The sequence below is a fragment of the Quercus suber genome, unplaced genomic scaffold (assembly GCF_002906115.3).
Source record: "Quercus suber isolate HL8 unplaced genomic scaffold, Cork oak 2.0 scaffold_231, whole genome shotgun sequence".
Lineage (NCBI taxonomy): Eukaryota > Viridiplantae > Streptophyta > Magnoliopsida > Fagales > Fagaceae > Quercus > Quercus suber.
The window spans coordinates 23,855-47,192 of NW_027069688.1; the positions used below are offsets into that span (position 1 = coordinate 23,855).

Consider the following 23,338-nt stretch of genomic DNA (forward strand, 5'->3'; position numbering starts at 1 on the left):
GTGAGGCTAATTGATTTTCAGGTTAATTTTTTTTTTTGTAACAGTTTTTCTTTTCTTTTTTAAATTATAAAATTAAAAAGAAAAAAAAAAAGAAGCCTAAAACAGCGTTGTTTTGTCTTAGTTAACGGCAACACTTAACTGATGGGTAACTGAATTGACAAAATTTGAAACTTAGAGAACTGAAATGACAAAACTAAAACTTAGAGGACTAAAATGAAAAAGAGTGAAAGTTAGAGGGTCAATTTTGCATTTTTGCCAATTTCCTACTAATTTGTTAAACCGTCATAAATAATTTTAAGTTGGAAAAACCATTTTGTTGTCCAAATAATAGACTTGTATGTCCACATGTATTACAAAAGGAAGTGTCATGAAAATTTTTTCATAGGCTATTATGTCTATTATATTACATTAATACAATTTCTATGCATTTGAAAGGAATGTCAAAAAAATGTATCCATTTCCCTCATCCCCACAAGAAGCACCCAAGAATACAGAGGAAAAATTATCTAACAATGCTTATATAGCACAACTTACATACACTACTAGGCCTCAAATCATACAAGGATGCATTCATAAAATATGAACAAAAATTGGGAGCAAGATGCATCATTGCTGTATTCACACAGAGCTTGCAAACTGGCCAGGCCAAGTATTATTTTACCACTCGCCAAAACTGCAGCTGTTGTGTTGAACTCCTAATGGGAAAACTCAACTCTCAAGGGCCAACTTTCTCTTTGAAAAACTTATTTGCCGGGAGATGCAAATCTTGTCCGCTCTCTTTGCCGATTTAAAGCTCGATCCTTTGGTGATGATGTTTTCCCTCCCACACCTGCCTGCCGCATCATCTCTGCAAAAACAGACAATCACGCAATGAAGTATAAAAAATTCTACATATTTTGATGCATTATTCACATAGAGTTATTCTACAGCTTAAATTTAGATATACTAAATTACTAAGGCACATCATCAAGCAAAAATCCCAAAAATTTTACAGCGTTTTGACCAAAAACAAAAAACAAAAACTTAGCAATGGTGTCTCTAAGAGTTTCTAAAAAATACATTAAACCAAACTTAGTGATAACTTCTATGGAAGTAAGCCTCACGTACACACAAACGAGTCCCACTAAACATTGGGTGCTACAGAAACACTGTTTAGCTGGTTTTTGAGATTATAAGAGGCAAGGCAAGAAATATATACCTCGCTTTCTTTCAAGCTCTTGGTCAAGCTCTTCTTTCCACTTCCTCTGTCTCTCGGAAAAGCTCATACTATGAGTAGCACAGTATAGAATTTCAGATTGATCCCCAACTAGCAGAAAATCATATTGGGGCAAACGAATCAAACCATTAACTGATACTAACCTTGGACTGTTGGGCTCTTGCTGAGCATCAACTACACGTCCTCTCCAATCACTAGGCGGAGGTGAAGGATTATCCTGTGAACTTTGATCACTTGCATTGCCAATATTTGACACATGCCTGCTATTACTTCCTGGGCTTCCAGTATTAAGGGAATCAACTGTTGGAGATGGAGCACCAGTTGGACCTCGACTCGGCGACCTGCTTTTTGGAGGTAATTTCAAATACTTTGGGGTAGTTTCATCACGTGTACTCTCCGTAAAACTTGGAGAGCAAGCTGCCAAACTGTTGTAAAACTCTTCATACAAAGGCGTTTGCAGTTTCTTCAGTTCAAAAGCCTGACATGTTGATTTTCATTTCAACAACACAATTATTCAGAGCACGATAACATATATATACATGAACTCTTAACTGAAATCAGTACCTTCTCATCCAAAAAGGCTCTGATTTTTGACTCAGTAAGTTCATCATCATCCTCAGAAAGTGACGGGCCACAAGGAAATGAAAAATCTTTGTCCCCCTCACCAAAAACCCCAGAGCAACCAGCAGCCTGAGAAATCTGTTCCTTTAGTGTCTGGATTTATTCCTGTTAGCTCTGGTTCTGGACTTGCATCAAATTTGCATCCCCAGCCATCAGTGGGCTCACACATGGGGTTGAAACTCTAATTATAACCAAGTAATACATAAGCAATTAGTTTCCAAAATTCTTGAGTGCTCATACAAAATCCAAGAACAAAGGAAATAAAAGTAGTTACCTTTAAGTTCTCAGGCATCAAAGAAGAACCAATCTTTATTTCCTGCACTGTAAAATCATCTTTATCAGTCTGACACATGTCATCATCACTGTTGTTCAATTCCCAAATATGCCTTTTTTCTGAAGACTTCTCAAGAAATGCAGTTGAGCAACGCAGACTATCCAAATTACAAAGATCTGTTGATCCGGGGCTAGTTGACATCTTACTGGAAACAAAGTTAATGCTATCATGTCAAAGGGAATCCAGACATCATTAAAGATGCATTTCAAATTCAGGGAAAACTTCAATTGCAAAACTTACGAAGTCTCATGATCTGAGGCACTGGGTAAAGAAGGGGTTTCAGAATTCTCCTGATGGTGATAAAATTACTGTTATACAAAATGGTTTAAAGGAACAAATAAATAACAAGTTATATCATTCAGTTCAGTGGAACAAACCGTGACAGAAGTATGATAAGAAGGATGAGATTCCACTTGTCCACCAGTAACAAAGGGATGCTGCATGTAGTTGGCAAAGTAAGAACAAAACTTGGTGAAATATAACCACTGAATGGCCAACATTTTGATAATCACCAGAAACATGAGTCTACAGTGAATAACAGAAAAGTTACTATTACTACTACCACCTACAATGTGCCAATTGATTATAGAGAAGTTCTAAAACTATAATCACCTGGAGCAACTCGGATGCAGCAGGCCTCAAATTTGGTTCCCTGCCATTAAATCCCACATGACAAAGTATTTATTAAATAACTGGGGAAAAAAAAAAAACCTAAAATCAGGAGTCAGAATTCTCTCCCTCTCTCAGTCTAATTGCTCATCAACAAAACTACTCTTAAGAAATAATTTTGACCAGGAAAAAGAAGTTTTCCAGTGAAATATATATTTAGAACATCAAAAAAATTATTCTAAAAAAAAAAGAGAGTAGAAAACAATAAAGATTACATACTTTTGCAAACATTTCAGCAAAAAATCTTTTGCCTCAACAGAGAGATGCTCAGGGATCGGTGGATGAGACTTTGTTGTCCCAATGTAGAACAGAGCAGCAACCTGAACTAACATTGTTGTTATTACAACCTAGAGGAGAACCCCTTAAACCAAATATTAGAATTCAGCAGAATAAATACCTCCTGGTACTGTTGACTCCATGGGGGCTTTCCAGTGGCCATCTCAATTACAGTACATCCAACGCTCCATATATCAGCAGAACTAGAGAATATGTTCATAGGATATCAGGGATTCAGATACTACCAGATCCATCATAAAGCATGTAATACCAATGAATTTCACCATCTATCTAGGACCGTAAGGTCCACAACAGAATTACAGAAGCAGCTGGCATAACCAAAAGTCAGAACAGGGTGCATATATAAGCTAACATAATGCATTATTGCCGCCACTCTTTACTAAAAGTTACTCTAAGGTTCAGGTATAAAACTTGGCTTTGTCATGCAAAGAACAGCAAGCTTTTAAAGGAAAGATCATTCCATAGTCTTAAAACAAACACATTGACTGAATACAATATTCAGGAAAATGCATGGCAAAAATTCACTTTAAAACTTAGCTTAGTTTTAACTGATTTTTCTTTCATATATCTCCAGGGGACCAAGTTAACCCAGAAAAATTCTACATACCTCTTAAACAATTTTTTTTTTTTTTGCTAATATTAAACAATAAATATGTAGTACAACTATAACAGGATATTATTCAAAGAACATAACTTTTAGAATTAATATAAAGTCTGCCTCAACTCTCATGTATAGCATAGAATGAATACAAAAAAACTTCCAGTTTTGCTTGATGTTGAGGCAACAAAGAGGTTTTATGAAGCATTTGGACTCCCAAATCTACAGGAGCAGATAACCTTGCTATATATTTCTTCATAAATCCTGTAATCTTTTCCAGATCTCTTTTGTATTATAAGAGAAATTAGATAAGGATTAACCATAAAAATTAAAAAGGACTCTTGTCTTGTGAAAGCATATAGCTCTAGCATCAATATGTGGCTGAATACAAAGTTAGTGGGGAAGACTTAGTGTTAATCAGATCTTCTCAATGTAGCTATACAGTGTCATTTCATATCTGTACCTAATCTTCAATCTTTAGGCAGCTGCTTAAGAAAAAACAGCAGTGACCTGAGAGTATTTAGGTAAATCTACCTATCAAAGAATTAGAAGTATTAAAAATCAATGCCCTTAAATCAAGTTCCTTTTTTATTGGTAAATGACTCGTGCACTCAATGGGTCTTGAACCCATGACCTCCACCTTTCTCTTACAAGGAGAGGAGATGCTATTTTAGCTAAAGTTGATTGACTCCCTTAAACTCTGGATCTTCAGCAAGACACAAGTATATTCATAGTATATCTAAATTTCTTTTACTTACCGTATGGAACCTTTTCTTCTTTTTTAACCTTTCTTATGCATTCTATTCTATATCCAAAAACCCTCATGCTAAAACAACCAAATAAATAACTGCACAGAAGATATCCATGGTCAAATTTTAGTGACAATCCAATGCACTATAGCTCAAATAAATGGGATTGAGGGTATAATCATGGGCTCAATACCCACCTGGCACTTCTATAACTCAGCAATAAAAAAGTTGTACCTAATGCACAAAACTCCCACTTTTGCGGGGTCTAAGAGAGGTTATGGTAGGTAACCTTACCCCCAATTTGGTTTGGAGAGGCTGAATCCCAGACTCAAACCCTTGACCTATCACTTTTGGTGGAAGGCACTTGCCATGATAACTAAGCAATATGGGAAATAATCTAATAACCAATTCCCAGAAAAACCTCTTTTGCAATCATATTGAAGATATAGTAGGATGCTGGTAATCATTTTATGGTAAGAAGGTTCTAGTTGTCCTTACAAGCTATGCCCAGTCTGGAGAATGACTTCAGGAGCCATCCAATATGGTGTGCCCTTCATAGACTTGGCACCTGAAACAGTAGCCTACACTAATGCACATCTCTCAATTAGATATCATATAAGAAGTACAAGTGTCCAAAAAATAAAACTTGTACGACTCGGCGACCTGCTTTTTGGAGGTAATTTCAAATACTTTGGGGTAGTTTCATCACGTGTACTCTCCGTAAAACTTGGAGAGCAAGCTGCCAAACTGTTGTAAAACTCTTCATACAAAGGCGTTTGCAGTTTCTTCAGTTCAAAAGCCTGACATGTTGATTTTCATTTCAACAACACAATTATTCAGAGCACGATAACATATATATACATGAACTCTTAACTGAAATCAGTACCTTCTCATCCAAAAAGGCTCTGATTTTTGACTCAGTAAGTTCATCATCATCCTCAGAAAGTGACGGGCCACAAGGAAATGAAAAATCTTTGTCCCCCTCACCAAAAACCCCAGAGCAACCAGCAGCCTGAGAAATCTGTTCCTTTAGTGTCTGGATTTATTCCTGTTAGCTCTGGTTCTGGACTTGCATCAAATTTGCATCCCCAGCCATCAGTGGGCTCACACATGGGGTTGAAACTCTAATTATAACCAAGTAATACATAAGCAATTAGTTTCCAAAATTCTTGAGTGCTCATACAAAATCCAAGAACAAAGGAAATAAAAGTAGTTACCTTTAAGTTCTCAGGCATCAAAGAAGAACCAATCTTTATTTCCTGCACTGTAAAATCATCTTTATCAGTCTGACACATGTCATCATCACTGTTGTTCAATTCCCAAATATGCCTTTTTTCTGAAGACTTCTCAAGAAATGCAGTTGAGCAACGCAGACTATCCAAATTACAAAGATCTGTTGATCCGGGGCTAGTTGACATCTTACTGGAAACAAAGTTAATGCTATCATGTCAAAGGGAATCCAGACATCATTAAAGATGCATTTCAAATTCAGGGAAAACTTCAATTGCAAAACTTACGAAGTCTCATGATCTGAGGCACTGGGTAAAGAAGGGGTTTCAGAATTCTCCTGATGGTGATAAAATTACTGTTATACAAAATGGTTTAAAGGAACAAATAAATAACAAGTTATATCATTCAGTTCAGTGGAACAAACCGTGACAGAAGTATGATAAGAAGGATGAGATTCCACTTGTCCACCAGTAACAAAGGGATGCTGCATGTAGTTGGCAAAGTAAGAACAAAACTTGGTGAAATATAACCACTGAATGGCCAACATTTTGATAATCACCAGAAACATGAGTCTACAGTGAATAACAGAAAAGTTACTATTACTACTACCACCTACAATGTGCCAATTGATTATAGAGAAGTTCTAAAACTATAATCACCTGGAGCAACTCGGATGCAGCAGGCCTCAAATTTGGTTCCCTGCCATTAAATCCCACATGACAAAGTATTTATTAAATAACTGGGGAAAAAAAAAAAACCTAAAATCAGGAGTCAGAATTCTCTCCCTCTCTCAGTCTAATTGCTCATCAACAAAACTACTCTTAAGAAATAATTTTGACCAGGAAAAAGAAGTTTTCCAGTGAAATATATATTTAGAACATCAAAAAAATTATTCTAAAAAAAAAAGAGAGTAGAAAACAATAAAGATTACATACTTTTGCAAACATTTCAGCAAAAAATCTTTTGCCTCAACAGAGAGATGCTCAGGGATCGGTGGATGAGACTTTGTTGTCCCAATGTAGAACAGAGCAGCAACCTGAACTAACATTGTTGTTATTACAACCTAGAGGAGAACCCCTTAAACCAAATATTAGAATTCAGCAGAATAAATACCTCCTGGTACTGTTGACTCCATGGGGGCTTTCCAGTGGCCATCTCAATTACAGTACATCCAACGCTCCATATATCAGCAGAACTAGAGAATATGTTCATAGGATATCAGGGATTCAGATACTACCAGATCCATCATAAAGCATGTAATACCAATGAATTTCACCATCTATCTAGGACCGTAAGGTCCACAACAGAATTACAGAAGCAGCTGGCATAACCAAAAGTCAGAACAGGGTGCATATATAAGCTAACATAATGCATTATTGCCGCCACTCTTTACTAAAAGTTACTCTAAGGTTCAGGTATAAAACTTGGCTTTGTCATGCAAAGAACAGCAAGCTTTTAAAGGAAAGATCATTCCATAGTCTTAAAACAAACACATTGACTGAATACAATATTCAGGAAAATGCATGGCAAAAATTCACTTTAAAACTTAGCTTAGTTTTAACTGATTTTTCTTTCATATATCTCCAGGGGACCAAGTTAACCCAGAAAAATTCTACATACCTCTTAAACAATTTTTTTTTTTTTTGCTAATATTAAACAATAAATATGTAGTACAACTATAACAGGATATTATTCAAAGAACATAACTTTTAGAATTAATATAAAGTCTGCCTCAACTCTCATGTATAGCATAGAATGAATACAAAAAAACTTCCAGTTTTGCTTGATGTTGAGGCAACAAAGAGGTTTTATGAAGCATTTGGACTCCCAAATCTACAGGAGCAGATAACCTTGCTATATATTTCTTCATAAATCCTGTAATCTTTTCCAGATCTCTTTTGTATTATAAGAGAAATTAGATAAGGATTAACCATAAAAATTAAAAAGGACTCTTGTCTTGTGAAAGCATATAGCTCTAGCATCAATATGTGGCTGAATACAAAGTTAGTGGGGAAGACTTAGTGTTAATCAGATCTTCTCAATGTAGCTATACAGTGTCATTTCATATCTGTACCTAATCTTCAATCTTTAGGCAGCTGCTTAAGAAAAAACAGCAGTGACCTGAGAGTATTTAGGTAAATCTACCTATCAAAGAATTAGAAGTATTAAAAATCAATGCCCTTAAATCAAGTTCCTTTTTTATTGGTAAATGACTCGTGCACTCAATGGGTCTTGAACCCATGACCTCCACCTTTCTCTTACAAGGAGAGGAGATGCTATTTTAGCTAAAGTTGATTGACTCCCTTAAACTCTGGATCTTCAGCAAGACACAAGTATATTCATAGTATATCTAAATTTCTTTTACTTACCGTATGGAACCTTTTCTTCTTTTTTAACCTTTCTTATGCATTCTATTCTATATCCAAAAACCCTCATGCTAAAACAACCAAATAAATAACTGCACAGAAGATATCCATGGTCAAATTTTAGTGACAATCCAATGCACTATAGCTCAAATAAATGGGATTGAGGGTATAATCATGGGCTCAATACCCACCTGGCACTTCTATAACTCAGCAATAAAAAAGTTGTACCTAATGCACAAAACTCCCACTTTTGCGGGGTCTAAGAGAGGTTATGGTAGGTAACCTTACCCCCAATTTGGTTTGGAGAGGCTGAATCCCAGACTCAAACCCTTGACCTATCACTTTTGGTGGAAGGCACTTGCCATGATAACTAAGCAATATGGGAAATAATCTAATAACCAATTCCCAGAAAAACCTCTTTTGCAATCATATTGAAGATATAGTAGGATGCTGGTAATCATTTTATGGTAAGAAGGTTCTAGTTGTCCTTACAAGCTATGCCCAGTCTGGAGAATGACTTCAGGAGCCATCCAATATGGTGTGCCCTTCATAGACTTGGCACCTGAAACAGTAGCCTACACTAATGCACATCTCTCAATTAGATATCATATAAGAAGTACAAGTGTCCAAAAAATAAAACTTGTACATCTGATTGGAAAGTGAAGGGAAAGGCAGTGTAAGTACCAGCTCAACAACCTGTTTGGATGCACCAAAATCTGCAAGTTTAATGCATCCTTTATTATCTACAAGAATATTTGCCCCCTGAAATTAAAGAAACAATGAGTCAAGGAAAAAGGACCCCTTTTTGCGCATATGTCACTAACAGGATAAGGAACATCACCTTAATGTCCCTATGCATGATTCCATTTCTGTGTAAATACTCCAGTCCTAATAACAACTGCTTTGTGTATGTTCTTATAACCTGCTTAACAAAACAGACCATAAGGTTTGCATTTAAAACACTTACTTTCATTGATAATTGTTTTCTCTGTATATTTCTTGTATACAGAGATTTCTTTTAATAAAGTTTATCATTCATTAAAAAAAAAAAAACACCTTACGATATAAGTTGAGTATGCAAGAACTTACAGCCTCAGGGAAAGATCCAAATTTCCCCAAAAGTGAAGATATTGATCCACCAGGGACAAACTCCAACAGAATATTTAAGGTTTCCTCCTCCCTCACGGTACCCAAATATCTCTAATGAACCCAAACAAAGTACACTATCAGAGAAGTGAAAGGCTTCTTCTATTTAATGAATAATAGAAGGTCATACTCACAACAATGTTAGGATGGGAGAGATTCTTTAGAAGCTTCACTTCTTCCTCAAGCTCCCTGATATGTGCCTAGTGATAGCATCAATATTAAGTATTCAGTAAATAAATATTAGATAACCAATAAATGTAACCAATCATCACGATTTCCAACTTCACAAAATAAAAAGACCTGATACATGCACAGCCATTAATTAGGACCAGAGAAATCAATCCTCTATTGCTGAATTGTTGTCTTAAGTTTCTTAAAAAAAAAAAAAAAAAAAACTGTAATGCAAAATAAAATCAATAATCTTCACTCAATGAAGCATCACAAAACTATTTGGCATAGCTGAGAGATATCTGTCAATCCTTTTGGAAGAAAACACAATGAAGCATAAAGTTTTGAATCTAAATGTGTTAATTTAAACTATCTCCCAACAATAACAGAGATAAACTAAAACAAAATGCAGCAGGAAGTAGAAACAAACCAACATCTATAACTGTTATACAGGGCCAGCTCTCCCACCAGGCCACTTAGCAAATGCCTAAGACCCCCCCAAGTGGAATAAGGCCCCATTGTTTTGGTCCTTCAGTATAATACTCCATATATAAATCTCATACCCATTGACTTATAAAAGAATAAACACAGTTCTTGTCTAGCTAACAATGAAAAAAAAAAAAAAAAAATCACGTACTCTTTTTTTGCATCTCTCTCTCTCCTTCTTAAACTCTATTGCTGAATTGTTGTCTTAAGTTTCTAAAAAAAAAAAAAAAAAAAAAAAACTGTAATGCAAAATAAAATCAATAATTTTCACTCAATGAAGCGTCACAAAACTATTTGGCATAGCTGAGAGATATATGTCAATCCTTTTGGAAAAAAACACAATGAAGCATAAAGTTTTGAATCTAAATGTCTTAATTTAAACTATCTCCCAACAATAAACAGAGGTAAACTAAAACAAAATGCAGCTGGAAGTAGAAACAAACCAACATCTATAACTGTTATACAGGGCCAGCTCTCCCACCAGGCCACTTAGCAAATGCCTAAGACCCCCCCAAGTGGAATAAGGCCCCATTATTTTGGTCCTTCAGTATAATACTGCATATATAAATCTCATACCCATTGACTTATAATAGAATAAACACAATTCTTGTCTAGCTAACAATGGAAAAAAAAAAAACTCACGTGATCTTTTTTTGCATCTCTCTCTCTCCTTAAAAGTCTTTCCATCAAATATTTTAATAATAATAATAATAATCATCATCATCATCTTTACATCAATTACCCAAAAAAAACATCTACCATTCATTCCATCAAAGGCCCTGTAATTTTGTTTTTTCTCATGTGTTTTCTAAAACATCATATTTATTCTCATATTAATAGTTTATATTTCTTTTCAGAACTAATATTTCAAAATAAGTTTTAAAAATAAATGAAAATACTCTAATTAACATACTAATTTATATAACAAGGCTATATTCTTTTCCAAATATATGTATTGCTTATAGAATTTCATTGTTACAGTTGCTTCTACAAGAAAAAAAACAAAACAAAACAAAACAAAATTCAAAATGATAAAACCCTATCTAAGATCAACATTACAAAAAATTAGAGCTATATTATTACTTAATTTACTTGAAAAAGAGAAGTAAGCAAAACTCGAATACAAAAACTTAACTTTTATTTTGCATCTCTACTACATTGTTGCACCTCATAAGCGAGAAGAATGAATATTATAGGGAAAAAAACTCAGCTTAAAATTGTCCCATTAAACCTCCAATTGTATCCCGCCAACCCTGCTGTTAGTATATTGCATTTCTAGGGATTAAGAAAGAGAAAGGCTAACAATCAAGTGAATCTACTACTTCTAAATCTAAACACCTTAGTTGATGACTTAAATTGTTCGGCAGTCAGAACATAATGAAACCTAATAATGGCAAATTTTACTCTCTCTCTCAGTAACAAACTAGTAAAAGAGATAATGCATAAACTCCACAATATCAATACAAAATCAAATACTAAGCACTTGATAATGCAGCACACTAAAAAACAGGAAATTGGAAATCAAACCTGAGCTTTCTCCTTTGAAGCGCTATTTTCTGCAATCAGAACCTGGAAAAGAACAAGCACCAAACAGCTAAAATCAGATTCCACATCCATCAAAAAGAAACAATAACCAAACACTAAATTAACCAAAAGCCACTAGAACCAAAAAGAAGACCATCCAGATACAAAAACTCCAAAACTAAAATTAGCAAAAACGCACTATAGAACCGGCAACAAAGAAAGAACTCAGAATCAAAATCCAAAATCCAAATTTAACATAAACCCAGATGAAATCAATCAGAAAAAACCCCTAAACTATCCTCCAAGTCCAAAATTAACCAAAACCCAGATGAAATCAACAAGAAAGAACCTCCCCAAAATTACTTTTTTTCACTGCAATACTAACCTCCAAACCCAATATCAACCAATACCCAGATAAAATCAAAAAGAGAAAACCCCAAAAACTGACCTCCAAATCCAAAATTAACCAAAACCCAAATGAAATCACCAAGAGAAAACCCCACTAAACTCACTTTTTCACCCCCAAAATTAACCTCCAAACTCAAAATCTACCCAAACCCAGATAAAACCATCAAGATAAATCCTCAAAACTGATCTTCAAATCCAAAATTAACCAAAACCAAGATAAAATCAACAATCAACTGGCCTCCAAAACCAAAACTAGCCAACACCCACCAAAAATCAAAAGACAAAAAACCCACAAGAAAGCAATGTATTTATAAAGCAACCTGTTTGACAGCTAGGAGCTCCCCAGAATCAAGATTCATGCCCATGTAGACGCGCCCAAATGCGCCGCAGCCGATCAACTCGCCTTTTCGCCATCGGATCGGTGGCGGTGGCGGAGGAGGAGGAGGAGAAGAGAGTTTGGAGAAGACTCTGGATTTGCGAATGCAAGAATTGATCTTGTCGACTAATGGTAATGGCAGTGGTGAGTGTGACGGTGACGGTGACGGTGATGGTGATGATGGTGAATCTTCGCTTTCTGGTGGGGCTGTACGGAACACCAGTGATCGGCGGACTGATCCAAATATGTCCTGCATTTGTGTATGTATGTATGTATGTGTTTCTGACACAGAGAGAGAGAGTGAGAGTATTGGATTTGGGTTACAGTGTGGAGGAAAAGAAAAGTGGAGAAATATGAGAGAGAGAGAGAGAGAGAGAGAGAGGAGGGAAAAAGGTGGGTGTGATTGTTTTTGAAAAAAGAAAAAGAAAAAGAAAAATGAAATATAGAAAAATAATGGGTTTTTTCTTTTTTGTCTCTCCCTTTAATCAACAGTAAAGATGGAGGACAAAAGTTTTTTTTTTTTTTAAATTAAAAATAGGATTAATTGCTTCTTCCTTCTTTTTTTTCCTTTGATTATGGTAAAGTTGCAATTTTCCCCTTGGCTATAACTATAAGAACAATTTTATCGGTCATGTAAAACTATTATTTAATTTCCCTTGGACTGCCAAGTTCAATGGAAAACTAGACCTTAAATCAGTCTGGTAAAAATTGGTTAAAAGTTAAAATTATGAATGATTTTTTTTTTTTTTTTTTTTTAAAATCCATAAAAATGCAAAAAAGATACCAGTACTTTTTTATGTGTTTGTTTGAGAACAATTTATCTAGTTTTTTGTAAAAAAAAAAATTGCTAAAAATATGCTAAAATATAATTGAATATGTGTATCAATAATAGTTCAATTATTTTGCGACGATAGAATATTCAATCAATCACCACCAATTGTCCTACATCTGGTAAGTGAAAAGAGGGAAACACCAAGGGGAAAAAAATAAAAATCAAAGATTTGAGTTACAACTTTAAGAAAAAGTAATTTTTTGGTAATGCAAAAAAGTGAATTTTGGTGAACCAAATGTGAAATGCTCTTAATATCTATAAGTAAGAGAGACATTGTTTAAATTCGAAATTTAATATTATTGTAATTACATTGTAATAAAAAAGAAATTGTATAGTTTACTTTTTAAAATATAAATTGTAAGGACCATATTTGAATTCTCTGCCCACTGCGTGAATGGACTTAGGCCCAAAAAGTTCAAAACAATAAATTTATAGAGAATGGGTTGAAAAACTGGGATTTAGTTAATCAAACAAACGCTAGAGTGAGTTTAGATGATAAAAGAATGAAAGGAAGAATAATTGTATTGAAGAAAAATAGTCCTCGGCAAAAGTCCGAGGATGTCCATTCTTATATATTGTTCTCAAATTTGGTTCTTGGGAGCTACAGTATTTTTCTCTTCAATTCACGATTCCCCTTTTCTTGTTGCCTTCTCTTTTTATATCCTCTTTCCTTCTCATTACCATCTCACACGTGTATATTGGAGGGTTGGTGTTGGTGTTGATACTTGTCCCATCAGCCCCTCTACTATGTCATTGTATAGTAGTTGTAAGGTTGAAACAACACTGTTCAAGTATCGCATCCACATTAATATAGCCAGAAAGTTAGCTGCAGTGCATTTAATGCGAAGACAGCAGCTTTCTCCTTAGATATTTTAGGGCACTTTCCTGTCTGATACCTCCATGGTACTTATCAACAACAATGAGACTTCTTGGAACATCATCCTAAGTGATAGACAACCCTTTCGGATCTCGGCATCAATCAGCCTAGGATGTATTTACCCTCGGCCCACCTTCTCGAGCCATTATGGTCAAAGTTAACCTCTATTTACTAATACATTCTTTTCTAATAAAGATTCATTTTCCTCAGACAACCCCTTGTCCTCGGATTGGGCTACAAACTTGTAACACAAACAAATGATGGGCTCTCGGGCCCAATATCTTTACATAAACTATTCAAGTTCAATAAAAAGTTTATATTTTACCATTAAATTAATGCTGGACGGAATAATTAGAAAAAAAAAGATTTTGTGAGAAAGACCATAGAAATTGACATGATTATCGAGTTGTCAAATATATTTGTAAGACAATTTATAATTAAAATGTAGTAAATTTTGTAGTAGTTTTTACATCATTCTTTTTAGCAATTTGGTGTAGGTGGGTGAGAATAAAGAACAAAAAATGAGCCACAAAAATTATTTGTCTCAGTTGATTGAACAAAATTCCCTGTGATCAATAGTAACTTTTTTTTTACCAAAAAATAAAAAACAAAAAGACTCCTCAAGCTATTGGGAATGAGTCTAGTTTTTAATAATTTTAAAGAGAAGAGAGAGCAATACTATTAAAAGCATGATAAAACTAAAGTATAATATCCTAAGTGTTGTTTCTTAAATTCTCCTCTTAAGATTCAATCATGTGACTACTTAACTAAAAATTACGCTTCCATTTCATGTCAAAAATATCTACATAGATGTACCTAAGTCTTGGCCTTTGGTAAATCATGCTCTAAAACTTCGATCGAGAGCAAGCTCTATTTCAGGAGCCCAAGAGCCCCTAGTTTGGGCTGGCGGGTCCTAAAGCCCATTTATGGCTCTCTCAAACCAAGCCCCTCCGGTTGTAGAATCTTTTATTTTTTAGAAATATTTTGAAGAATCTATTAGTCTGTTAGATTACAATTCAAGTTTCGTGTTATTATTTGTAATTCAAAGATGATGATAGTCCTATTGAATTAAGTTTTTTCAATATATATTTATACTAATTTTGAGTCCTTTTTAAAAATGTGTTAATAATTTATATGTCTAGTTAACAATACTCTTAGAATATTTGGTAATAAACAATTTTAAGAAAGTTTGAATATCATTTTAACGGGAAATATAAAAAAACTGTAAAAATTAATTAATAATATTTTTTCTTCTCATAAAACTTTCTAAAAATATTTCCTAAATTAATGTCCTTAGGGCATTTGTTAACTTTTCTCATAATTTATTTCTTTGAAGTTACTTTGGACTTAATTACAAAACTTTGATCGCATATTTTTCCACAATTAATTATTTATAGAAAGTTAGAAAACAATAAATTCTATGTTATTATGTGTTTTTTACTTTGTTTCATTTGATATAGACTGAAGTGATATTTGAGTTATGCTAATTAGAGATTTTAAATAAAAAGAAGTTTCTTGTCTTTAATTCATTAATTTAATGCTTCTTGACGATATTTGTACAGAAAACTAAGGACCTCATCACTTCATCTCTAATGCGGGCTTGTGGGGGCTTCGTTTATCTGTCCAAAAAAAAAAACAACACAACTAACATAAAGTTAACTATTTCAAAATTTTCTAGAATTGACTCTGTATAAAGTCTATATAGCTACCATGCCACTACATTATTTGTTCTAAAAAAAAAGAACTATTAGAACAAATAGTATTGTGTTCGATTCAACTGTTGGCATCCCTCAAGTAGTCCACAAAATGGTGTTGTCTCGGGTCCTCAACCTTGATTCTCCAATGCCCATCAGCCAAACTAGCTCTCCTAGCCATCCCTCTCCATTTCCTTATCCTTGCATCCATTTCCTTAGTGAGTCCACAATATGGTTGCAAATACTTTGGCATGGCCTCGAAAACTTGCCACCACCTCTTGTGGGCTGAGTCACTAGCAAACTGATGGTGATCCAACTTGTCCCAATTACAATCATAGTCCTTGTAACACATCCATGGCTTCAACCCCAAATATTGCATTGTATAACTATCCTCTGCTATCTCATGCTTCTCATTGTTCGACTCATCGAAAATTTTGAGCTGATTAAGCTTTGTAGGCAACCGGTGCCACCATGTAAAAGCTTCATTAAGAAATCCTTGCTCACCACCATTATATGACTCCAGCTTGAAACTCTTAGACAATAACTCCTTGAACGTGCACAATGATGGTTCAATTACCATGACCCCAGAATTAAAAATCATCATATTATTTGTTGCAGCCGATACTTGTGGGTGAACAAAGAATTTATCTATGTTCTTTAGGACTAAAAGATCAGCATCTATAAAAATAACTTTGTCATACTCTATTAGTTGCCATACGCGTAGCTTGCTGTAGTTCCACTCATTGTAAGAACCCTTTTTGGCAAATGGATTTCGGATGCGTTTGATGCGTTTGATCTTCCATCCGGCGGCTCTTAAGCCTCGGATGGACTTGGAACTAATGGAGTGATCAGCAAGGAGGACCAGGTCTTTGGTGGAGTTGCTCTGAATGATGCTTTGAGCTAAGGCTATTGCACCACAAACATAAGCTTCTGAAGAATGGAGGACTGTTGCATATGCCTTCTTATGGTGGTGTAAGGTAATGCTGTGCTTCTGTTGTCCTGATTCTGACATAAAATTTCTCCACACCTCTTGACCTAATTAAAAGAGTCAAAAGCTTTAAAATTGTTATATAGTTCTAAATTCTAATGTAGGATATTATTAAAATTGCTTGACAAAGGTTCTTGTTATGAGACGTGCTACTAGAATTTTTTCTTTTGATCTTTTTTCAAAAAAAAAAAAATTTTTTTTGTGTGTAAAATCCATAAAAATGCAAAAAAGATACCAGTACTTTTTTATGTGTTTGTTTAAGAACAATTTATCTAATTTTTTGTAAAAAAAAATTGCTAAAAATGTGCTAAAATATAATTGAATATGTGTATTAATAATAGTTTAATTATTTTGCGACGATAGAATATTCAATCAATCACCACCAATTGTCCTACATCTGGTAAGTGAAAAGAGGGAAACACCAAGGGGAAAAAATAAAAATCAAAGATTTGAGTTACAACTTTAAGAAAAAGTAATTTTTTGGTAATGCAAAAAAGTGAATTTTGGTGAACCAAATGTGAAATGCTCTTAATATCTATAAGTAAGAGAGACATTGTTTTAATTCGAAATTTAATATTATTGTAATTACATTGTAATAAAAAAGAAATTGTATAGTTTACTTTTTAAAATATAAATTGTAAGGACCATATTTGAATTCTTTGCCCACTACGTGGATGGACTTAGGCCCAAAAAGTTCAAAACAATAAATTTATAAAGAATGGGTTGAAAAACTGGGATTTAGTTAATCAAACAAACACTAGAGTGAGTTTAGATGATAAAAGAATGAAAGGAAGAATAATTGTATTGAAGAAAAATAGTCATCGACAAAAGTCCGAGGATGTCCATTCTTATATATTGTTCTCAAATTTGGTTACAAATTTGGTTCTTGGGAGCAACAGTATTTTTCTCTTCAATTCACGATCCCCCTTTTCTTGTTGCCTTCTTCTCCTTTTATATCCTCTTTCCTTCTCATTACCATCTCACACGTGTATATTGGAGGGTTGGTGTTGGTGTTGATACTTGTCCCATCAGCCCCTCTACTATGTCATTGTATAGTAGTTGTAAAGCTGAAACAACACTGTTCAAGTATCGCATCCACATTAATATGGCCAGAAAGTTAGCTGCAGTGCATTTAATGCGGAAACAACAGCTTTCTCCTTAGATATTTTAGGGCACTTTCCTGTCCGATACCTCCATGGTACTTATCAACAACAATGAGACTTCTTGGAACATCATCCTAAGTGATAGACAACCCTTTCGGATCTCGGCATCAATCAGCCGAGGATGTATTTACCCTCGACCCACCTTCTCAAGCCATTATGGTCAAAGTTAACCTCTATTTACTAATACAGTCTTTTCTAATAAAGATTCCTTTTCCTCGGACAACCTCTTGTCCTCGGATTGGGCTACAGACTTGTAACACGAACAAATGATGAGCTCTCGGGCCCAATATCTCTACATAAACTATTCAAGTTCAATAAAAAGTTTATATTTTACCATTAAATTGATGCTGGACAGAATAATTAGAAAAAAAAAAGATTTTGTGAGAAAGACCATCGAAATTGACATGATTATCGAGTTGTCAAATATATTTGTAAGACAATTTATAATTAAAATGTAGTAAATTTTGTAGTAGTTTTTACATCATTCTTTTTAGCAATTTGGTGTAGCTGGGTGAGAATAAAGAACAAAAAATGAGCCACAAAAATTATTTGTCTCAGTTGATTGAACAAAATTCCCTGTGATCAATAGTAATTTTTTTTTTACCAAAAAATAAAAAACAAAAAGACTCCTCAAGCTATTGGGAATGAGTCTAGTTTTTAATAATTTTAAAGAGAAGAGAGAGCAATACTATTAAAAGCATGATAAAACTAAAGTACAATATCTTAAGTGTTGTTTCTTAAATTCTCCTCTTAAAATTCAATCATGTGACTACTTAACTAAAAATTACGCTTCCATTTCATGTGAAAAATATCCACATGGCTGTACCTAAGTCTTGGCCTTTGGTAAATCATGCTCTAAAACTTTGATTGAGAGCAAGCTCTATTTCAGGCGCCCAAGAGCCCCTAGTTTGGGCTGGCGGGTCCTAAAGCCCATTTATGGCTCTCTCAAATCAAGCCCCTCCGGTTGTAGGATCTTTTTTTTTTAGAAATATTTTGAAGAATCTATTAGTCTGTTAAATTACAATTCAAGTTTCGTGTTATTATTTGTAATTCAAAGATGATGATAGTCCTATTGAATTAAGTTTCTAGTTTCAATATATACTTATACTAATTTTGAGTCCTTTTTAAAAGTGTGTTAATAATTTATGTGTCTAGTTAACAATACTCTTAGAATATTTGGTAATAAACAATTTTTAAAAAGTTTTGATATCATTTTAATGGGAAATATAAAAAAACTGTAAAAATTAATTAATAATATTTTTTCTTCTCATAAAACTTTCTAAAAATATTTCCTAAATTAATGTCCTTAGGGCATCTGTTAACTTTTCTTATAATTCATTTCTTTGAAGTTACTTTGGACTTAATTACAAAACTTTGATCGCATATTTTTCCACAATTAATTATTTATAGAAAGTTAGAAAACAATAAATTCTATGTTATTATGTGTTTTTTACTTTGTTTCATTTGATATAGACTGAAGTGATATTTGAGTTATGCTAATTAGAGATTTTAAATAAAAAGAAGTTTCTTGTCTTTAATTCATTAATTTAATGCTTCTTGACGATATTTGTACAGAAAACTAAGGACCTCATCACTTCATCTCTAATGCGGGCTTGTGGGGGCTTCGTTTATCTGTCCAAAAAAAAACAACACAACTAACATAAAGTTAACTATTTCAAAATTTTCTAGAATTGACTCTGTATAAAGTCTATATAGCTACCATGCCACTACATTATTTGTTCTAAAAAAAAAAAGAACTATTAGAACAAATAGTATTGTGTTCGATTCAACTGTTGGCATCCCTCAAGTAGTCCACAAAATGGTGTTGTCTCGGGTCCTCAACCTTGATTCTCCAATGCCCATCAGCCAAACTAGCTCTCCTAGCCATCCCTCTCCATTTCCTTATCCTTGCATCCATTTCCTTAGTGAGTCCACAATATGGTTGCAAATACTTTGGCATGGCCTCGAAAACTTGCCACCACCTCTTGTGGGCTGAGTCACTAGCAAACTGATGGTGATCCAACTTGTCCCAATTACAATCATAGTCCTTGTAACACATCCATGGCTTCAACCCCAAATATTGCATTGTATAACTATCCTCTGCTATCTCATGCTTCTCATTGTTCGACTCATCGAAAATTTTGAGCTGATTAAGCTTTGTAGGCAACCGGTGCCACCATGTAAAAGCTTCATTAAGAAATCCTTGCTCACCACCATTATATGACTCCAGCTTGAAACTCTTAGACAATAACTCCTTGAACGTGCACAATGATGGTTCAATTACCATGACCCCAGAATTAAAAATCATCATATTATTTGTTGCAGCCGATACTTGTGGGTGAACAAAGAATTTGTCTATGTTCTTTAGGACTAAAAGATCAGCATCTATAAAAATAACTTTGTCATACTCTATTAGTTGCCATACGCGTAGCTTGCTGTAGTTCCACTCATTGTAAGAACCCTTTTTGGCAAATGGATTTCGGATGCGTTTGATCTTCCATCCGGCGGCTCTTAAGCCTCGGATGGACTTGGAACTAATGGAGTGATCAGCAAGGAGGACCAGGTCTTTGGTGGAGTTGCTCTGAATGATGCTTTGAGCTAAGGCTATTGCACCACAAACATAAGCTTCTGAAGAATGGAGGACTGTTGCATATGCCTTCTTATGGTGGTGTAAGGTAATGCTGTGCTTCTGTTGTCCTGATTCTGACATAAAATTTCTCCACACCTCTTGACCTAATTAAAAGAGTCAAAAACTTTAAAATTGTTATATAGTTCTAAATTCTAATGTAGGATATTATTAAAATTGCTTGACAAAGGTTCTTGTTATGAGACGTGCTACTAGAATTTTTTCTTTTGATCTTTTTTCAAAAAAAAAAAATGTATATATATATATATATNTTCAATAAATAGGAAGGAATGATTCAAATCTTGGTTCCCCTTATAAAAATGACAAATCAATGCTGAGCTACAACACTCTTAAGGTCTTTTTCATATCTTTTTATGTATGTTAATTTCAAAAAAATTGAATCTTACACCCATCTATATATTTCCACTCCACCCTTTTACTACTTGTTCAGACATTTGCATCTGAGTACTTGACGAACCTTGTGTATTAGGTGTATTTTGCATTGGTGAAAATATTCCCCTAATCTAATAAAGAAAAAAAAATCATGACGAAATGGATTTGACTATTTGAGCAGCTCCATTGGACCATACATAACTATTAACTTGCACATCCATTTTCTTTTTTTAATCCCTCATACGTATTTAATTATTTTTTTCTAACTGACTTATTCTGCTTATTAAAAGAGAGAGAGAGAGAGAGGAGTCTTATTCTGTTAAAAAACTTACCAAAAAAAAAGCGAAAACTGATATGGAAATGTCAATCCTGGTAACTAAAAGTACCAACTCAATTTGGTTTTGTTATTGCCTATATGGGGAGATGGTCTATCCTTTAATAAAGTCTTAGTTTTTTATACAAATTACAATAGTTAGAACTCAATAATATTATTCAAGAATTTTGATCACATCATTTCCCTGCGGTCATTTCTTTTCTCATCAGCCATCACTGTCATGATAACGAAAAAAAAAAAAAAAGCCAAAACATAGCATGCTGAATTTGGAAAAGTTTGGCAGGTTAATTATCAATTATGGAAAGAAAACTTTCCTTAATTGCCAATAAATATTTTGTAAATAAATTAATCTCCTCTGAATCTTATAAAAAAAATATCATAAATAATGGTAGAAATTAGTGTCATGTCTAATTATAGCGTATCAACAAAACTGCACAAAGAAACTCTGATCAAACTAAAACTTACCCGTTTGTGCATAACTAGGAGCAAGTTGGCATGACCCAAAAGGCATGAGTACCTTCTGCTTCAACCTCCTCAACTCAGGCTTATACACCCAATGATCTCCTTGATGCATCACAAGATCATCACATCTGAAGATCTCCACCATTGGCTCACAAGACCCGATGAACACAGCATACACCGTCCGATTAACATCAGGACTAATCCATCCATTCCTCACCACCAGATTAGCCACCACTAAATTGACTTGTAACCTAAACACATCCCTAATCCCTTTATTCTCTTTAACCTTATCACATGGAGTCCTAGCTATTACCACATCAAGGTCCTCATAATCCTCCTTCCTCGGCAATAGTATCTCCGGGCACTTGGGTGGAGCCCATTTCTCATCTTCATCAATCCTTTCAGGGAAGAAGTCCCTCCATGTCAAATCCTTGGACACATGATCAAACCTTACCTTGACAGTCTCAGTTTTTGACTCTGATAATCCAAGTAATCTGTATGTAGCTTCTATTCTATCACCCACAATGTTTACCAAACCAACTTTAACATTCTTACCCTTGAATTCATTTGCAATAAGATTGAACCCATTTGATATCTTGGCTTGATGTTGAAGCCCATGTGTGTTAATAAGGTTTGGCTTTGGTCTAAAGGTTAACACAGTGAAAAAGAGGGAGGATGAGAGGAAGAGGAGAAAGAAAATGAAGGGTTTTGCTCTAGTAGAAGAAGAAGTTTTGGAACCCATTGATTTGATTTGATTTGATTGAGCTCCCCAAGTTTTGGTGTGGTGGTGTAAGTGGGAGAACTTTGAAGTGTATTTATATCCCAAAGGGGGGTTTTAAGGAATCTTGCATGGATGCGCATGTTGATCTTGTCATTTTTGGAAATAAAAATCTTCTCACTATTTCACTCTATGTGAGTGTTTGGATAACAATTATTTCAACGTTGTGTTTTTCTTTTGTGCGTTTTCCTTTTTTTTTTTTTTCTTTTTTGCGCGTGTTTCTACTTTAGGGACAAGATTGTTTACACACGGTTAAACATTGTTTATATACTGTTTACAGATTAAAAAAATATTAAACATAACTTCCGCGGTACTATTTATATATTTAAAAATTATTTTACTATAGTGTTTTCAATAACAATCATTTTTCAGCAACAATAAGTTGTATCCAAACGGACTGTATCACAAATTAAAATCTGCCATTTGTCAATTAATACCTACTTTTTTCTACCTTTTATTTCACTTACCAAAAATGAGATAAAATAAAATAAAAAAATAAAGAAAAAAAGAAAAAAGAAAATGAGGAGCAAGGCAAACGTGATGTGGTGGCAGTGGAAGTGGATTAAACAACTATGGTGATGGGACTAGTGTTCAGGGCAAGAAAACAGGGAAGCAAAGGGGACAAGAATGGCGGGCCAATCTAGTTCTGGTAATTAAGGTTGGTGGTGGTTGTTTGTTTCTTGCTTGTGGCGTTACCAGAGGTGCGAATGACATTCTTGTTTTCCTCTTATTTTTGGCAAGTGGTATAAAAAGCGTAAAATTAGGTATTAATTGACAAGTGACAAATTTTAATTTGTGCTACATACAATGGAACAGAAAGAATGGCATAAAAGATTTCGATTCCCTATAGTTTCTTGAATTTGATGTCTTATCTAAAATTTTCGTTTTTCTTATACCTTTTTCTTTAATTTCTTTTGTAGTTTTTAGCCTATTTTATTATATACTCACATTTTCTAAACACTGCAGTTTAATCAATTTTTAACAAATAAGCAATCACTAAAAA

At 34.2% G+C, this 23,338-nt stretch overlaps 2 protein-coding genes and 1 pseudogene across 2 annotated transcripts; all 3 read right to left on the reverse strand.

Moving 5' to 3' along the window:
* Positions 1-363: 363 nt before the first annotated feature.
* LOC112017510 (mitogen-activated protein kinase kinase kinase ANP1-like) lies at positions 364-12,589 on the reverse strand. Its single transcript, XM_065780276.1, is given in 28 exon segments — positions 364-847; positions 1,199-1,266; positions 1,360-1,694; positions 1,781-1,924; positions 1,926-2,018; positions 2,112-2,316; positions 2,412-2,461; positions 2,549-2,608; positions 2,784-2,823; positions 3,060-3,160; positions 3,238-3,319; positions 4,983-5,065; positions 5,111-5,284; positions 5,371-5,514; positions 5,516-5,608; positions 5,702-5,906; positions 6,002-6,051; positions 6,139-6,198; positions 6,374-6,413; positions 6,650-6,750; positions 6,828-6,909; positions 8,573-8,655; positions 8,765-8,842; positions 8,922-9,002; positions 9,170-9,280; positions 9,361-9,426; positions 11,408-11,449; positions 12,133-12,589. Coding segments are annotated over 28 exon segments (3,087 nt in total). The 5' UTR covers positions 12,445-12,589; the 3' UTR covers positions 364-743.
* Positions 12,590-15,669: 3,080 nt separating this feature from the next.
* On the reverse strand, positions 15,670-17,558 carry LOC136070393 (putative UDP-glucuronate:xylan alpha-glucuronosyltransferase 4). The gene is made up of 2 exons (XM_065780295.1): positions 17,519-17,558; positions 15,670-16,626 (listed from the first exon to the last, which is right to left on the reverse strand). The coding sequence occupies exons 1-2, from the start codon at positions 17,556-17,558 to the stop codon at positions 15,671-15,673; spliced, it is 996 nt and encodes a 331-aa protein (XP_065636367.1). The 3' UTR covers position 15,670.
* A 1,968-nt stretch (positions 17,559-19,526) lies between these two features.
* Positions 19,527-23,049, reverse strand: LOC136070394 (putative UDP-glucuronate:xylan alpha-glucuronosyltransferase 4; annotated as a pseudogene).
* Positions 23,050-23,338: the final 289 nt, after the last annotated feature.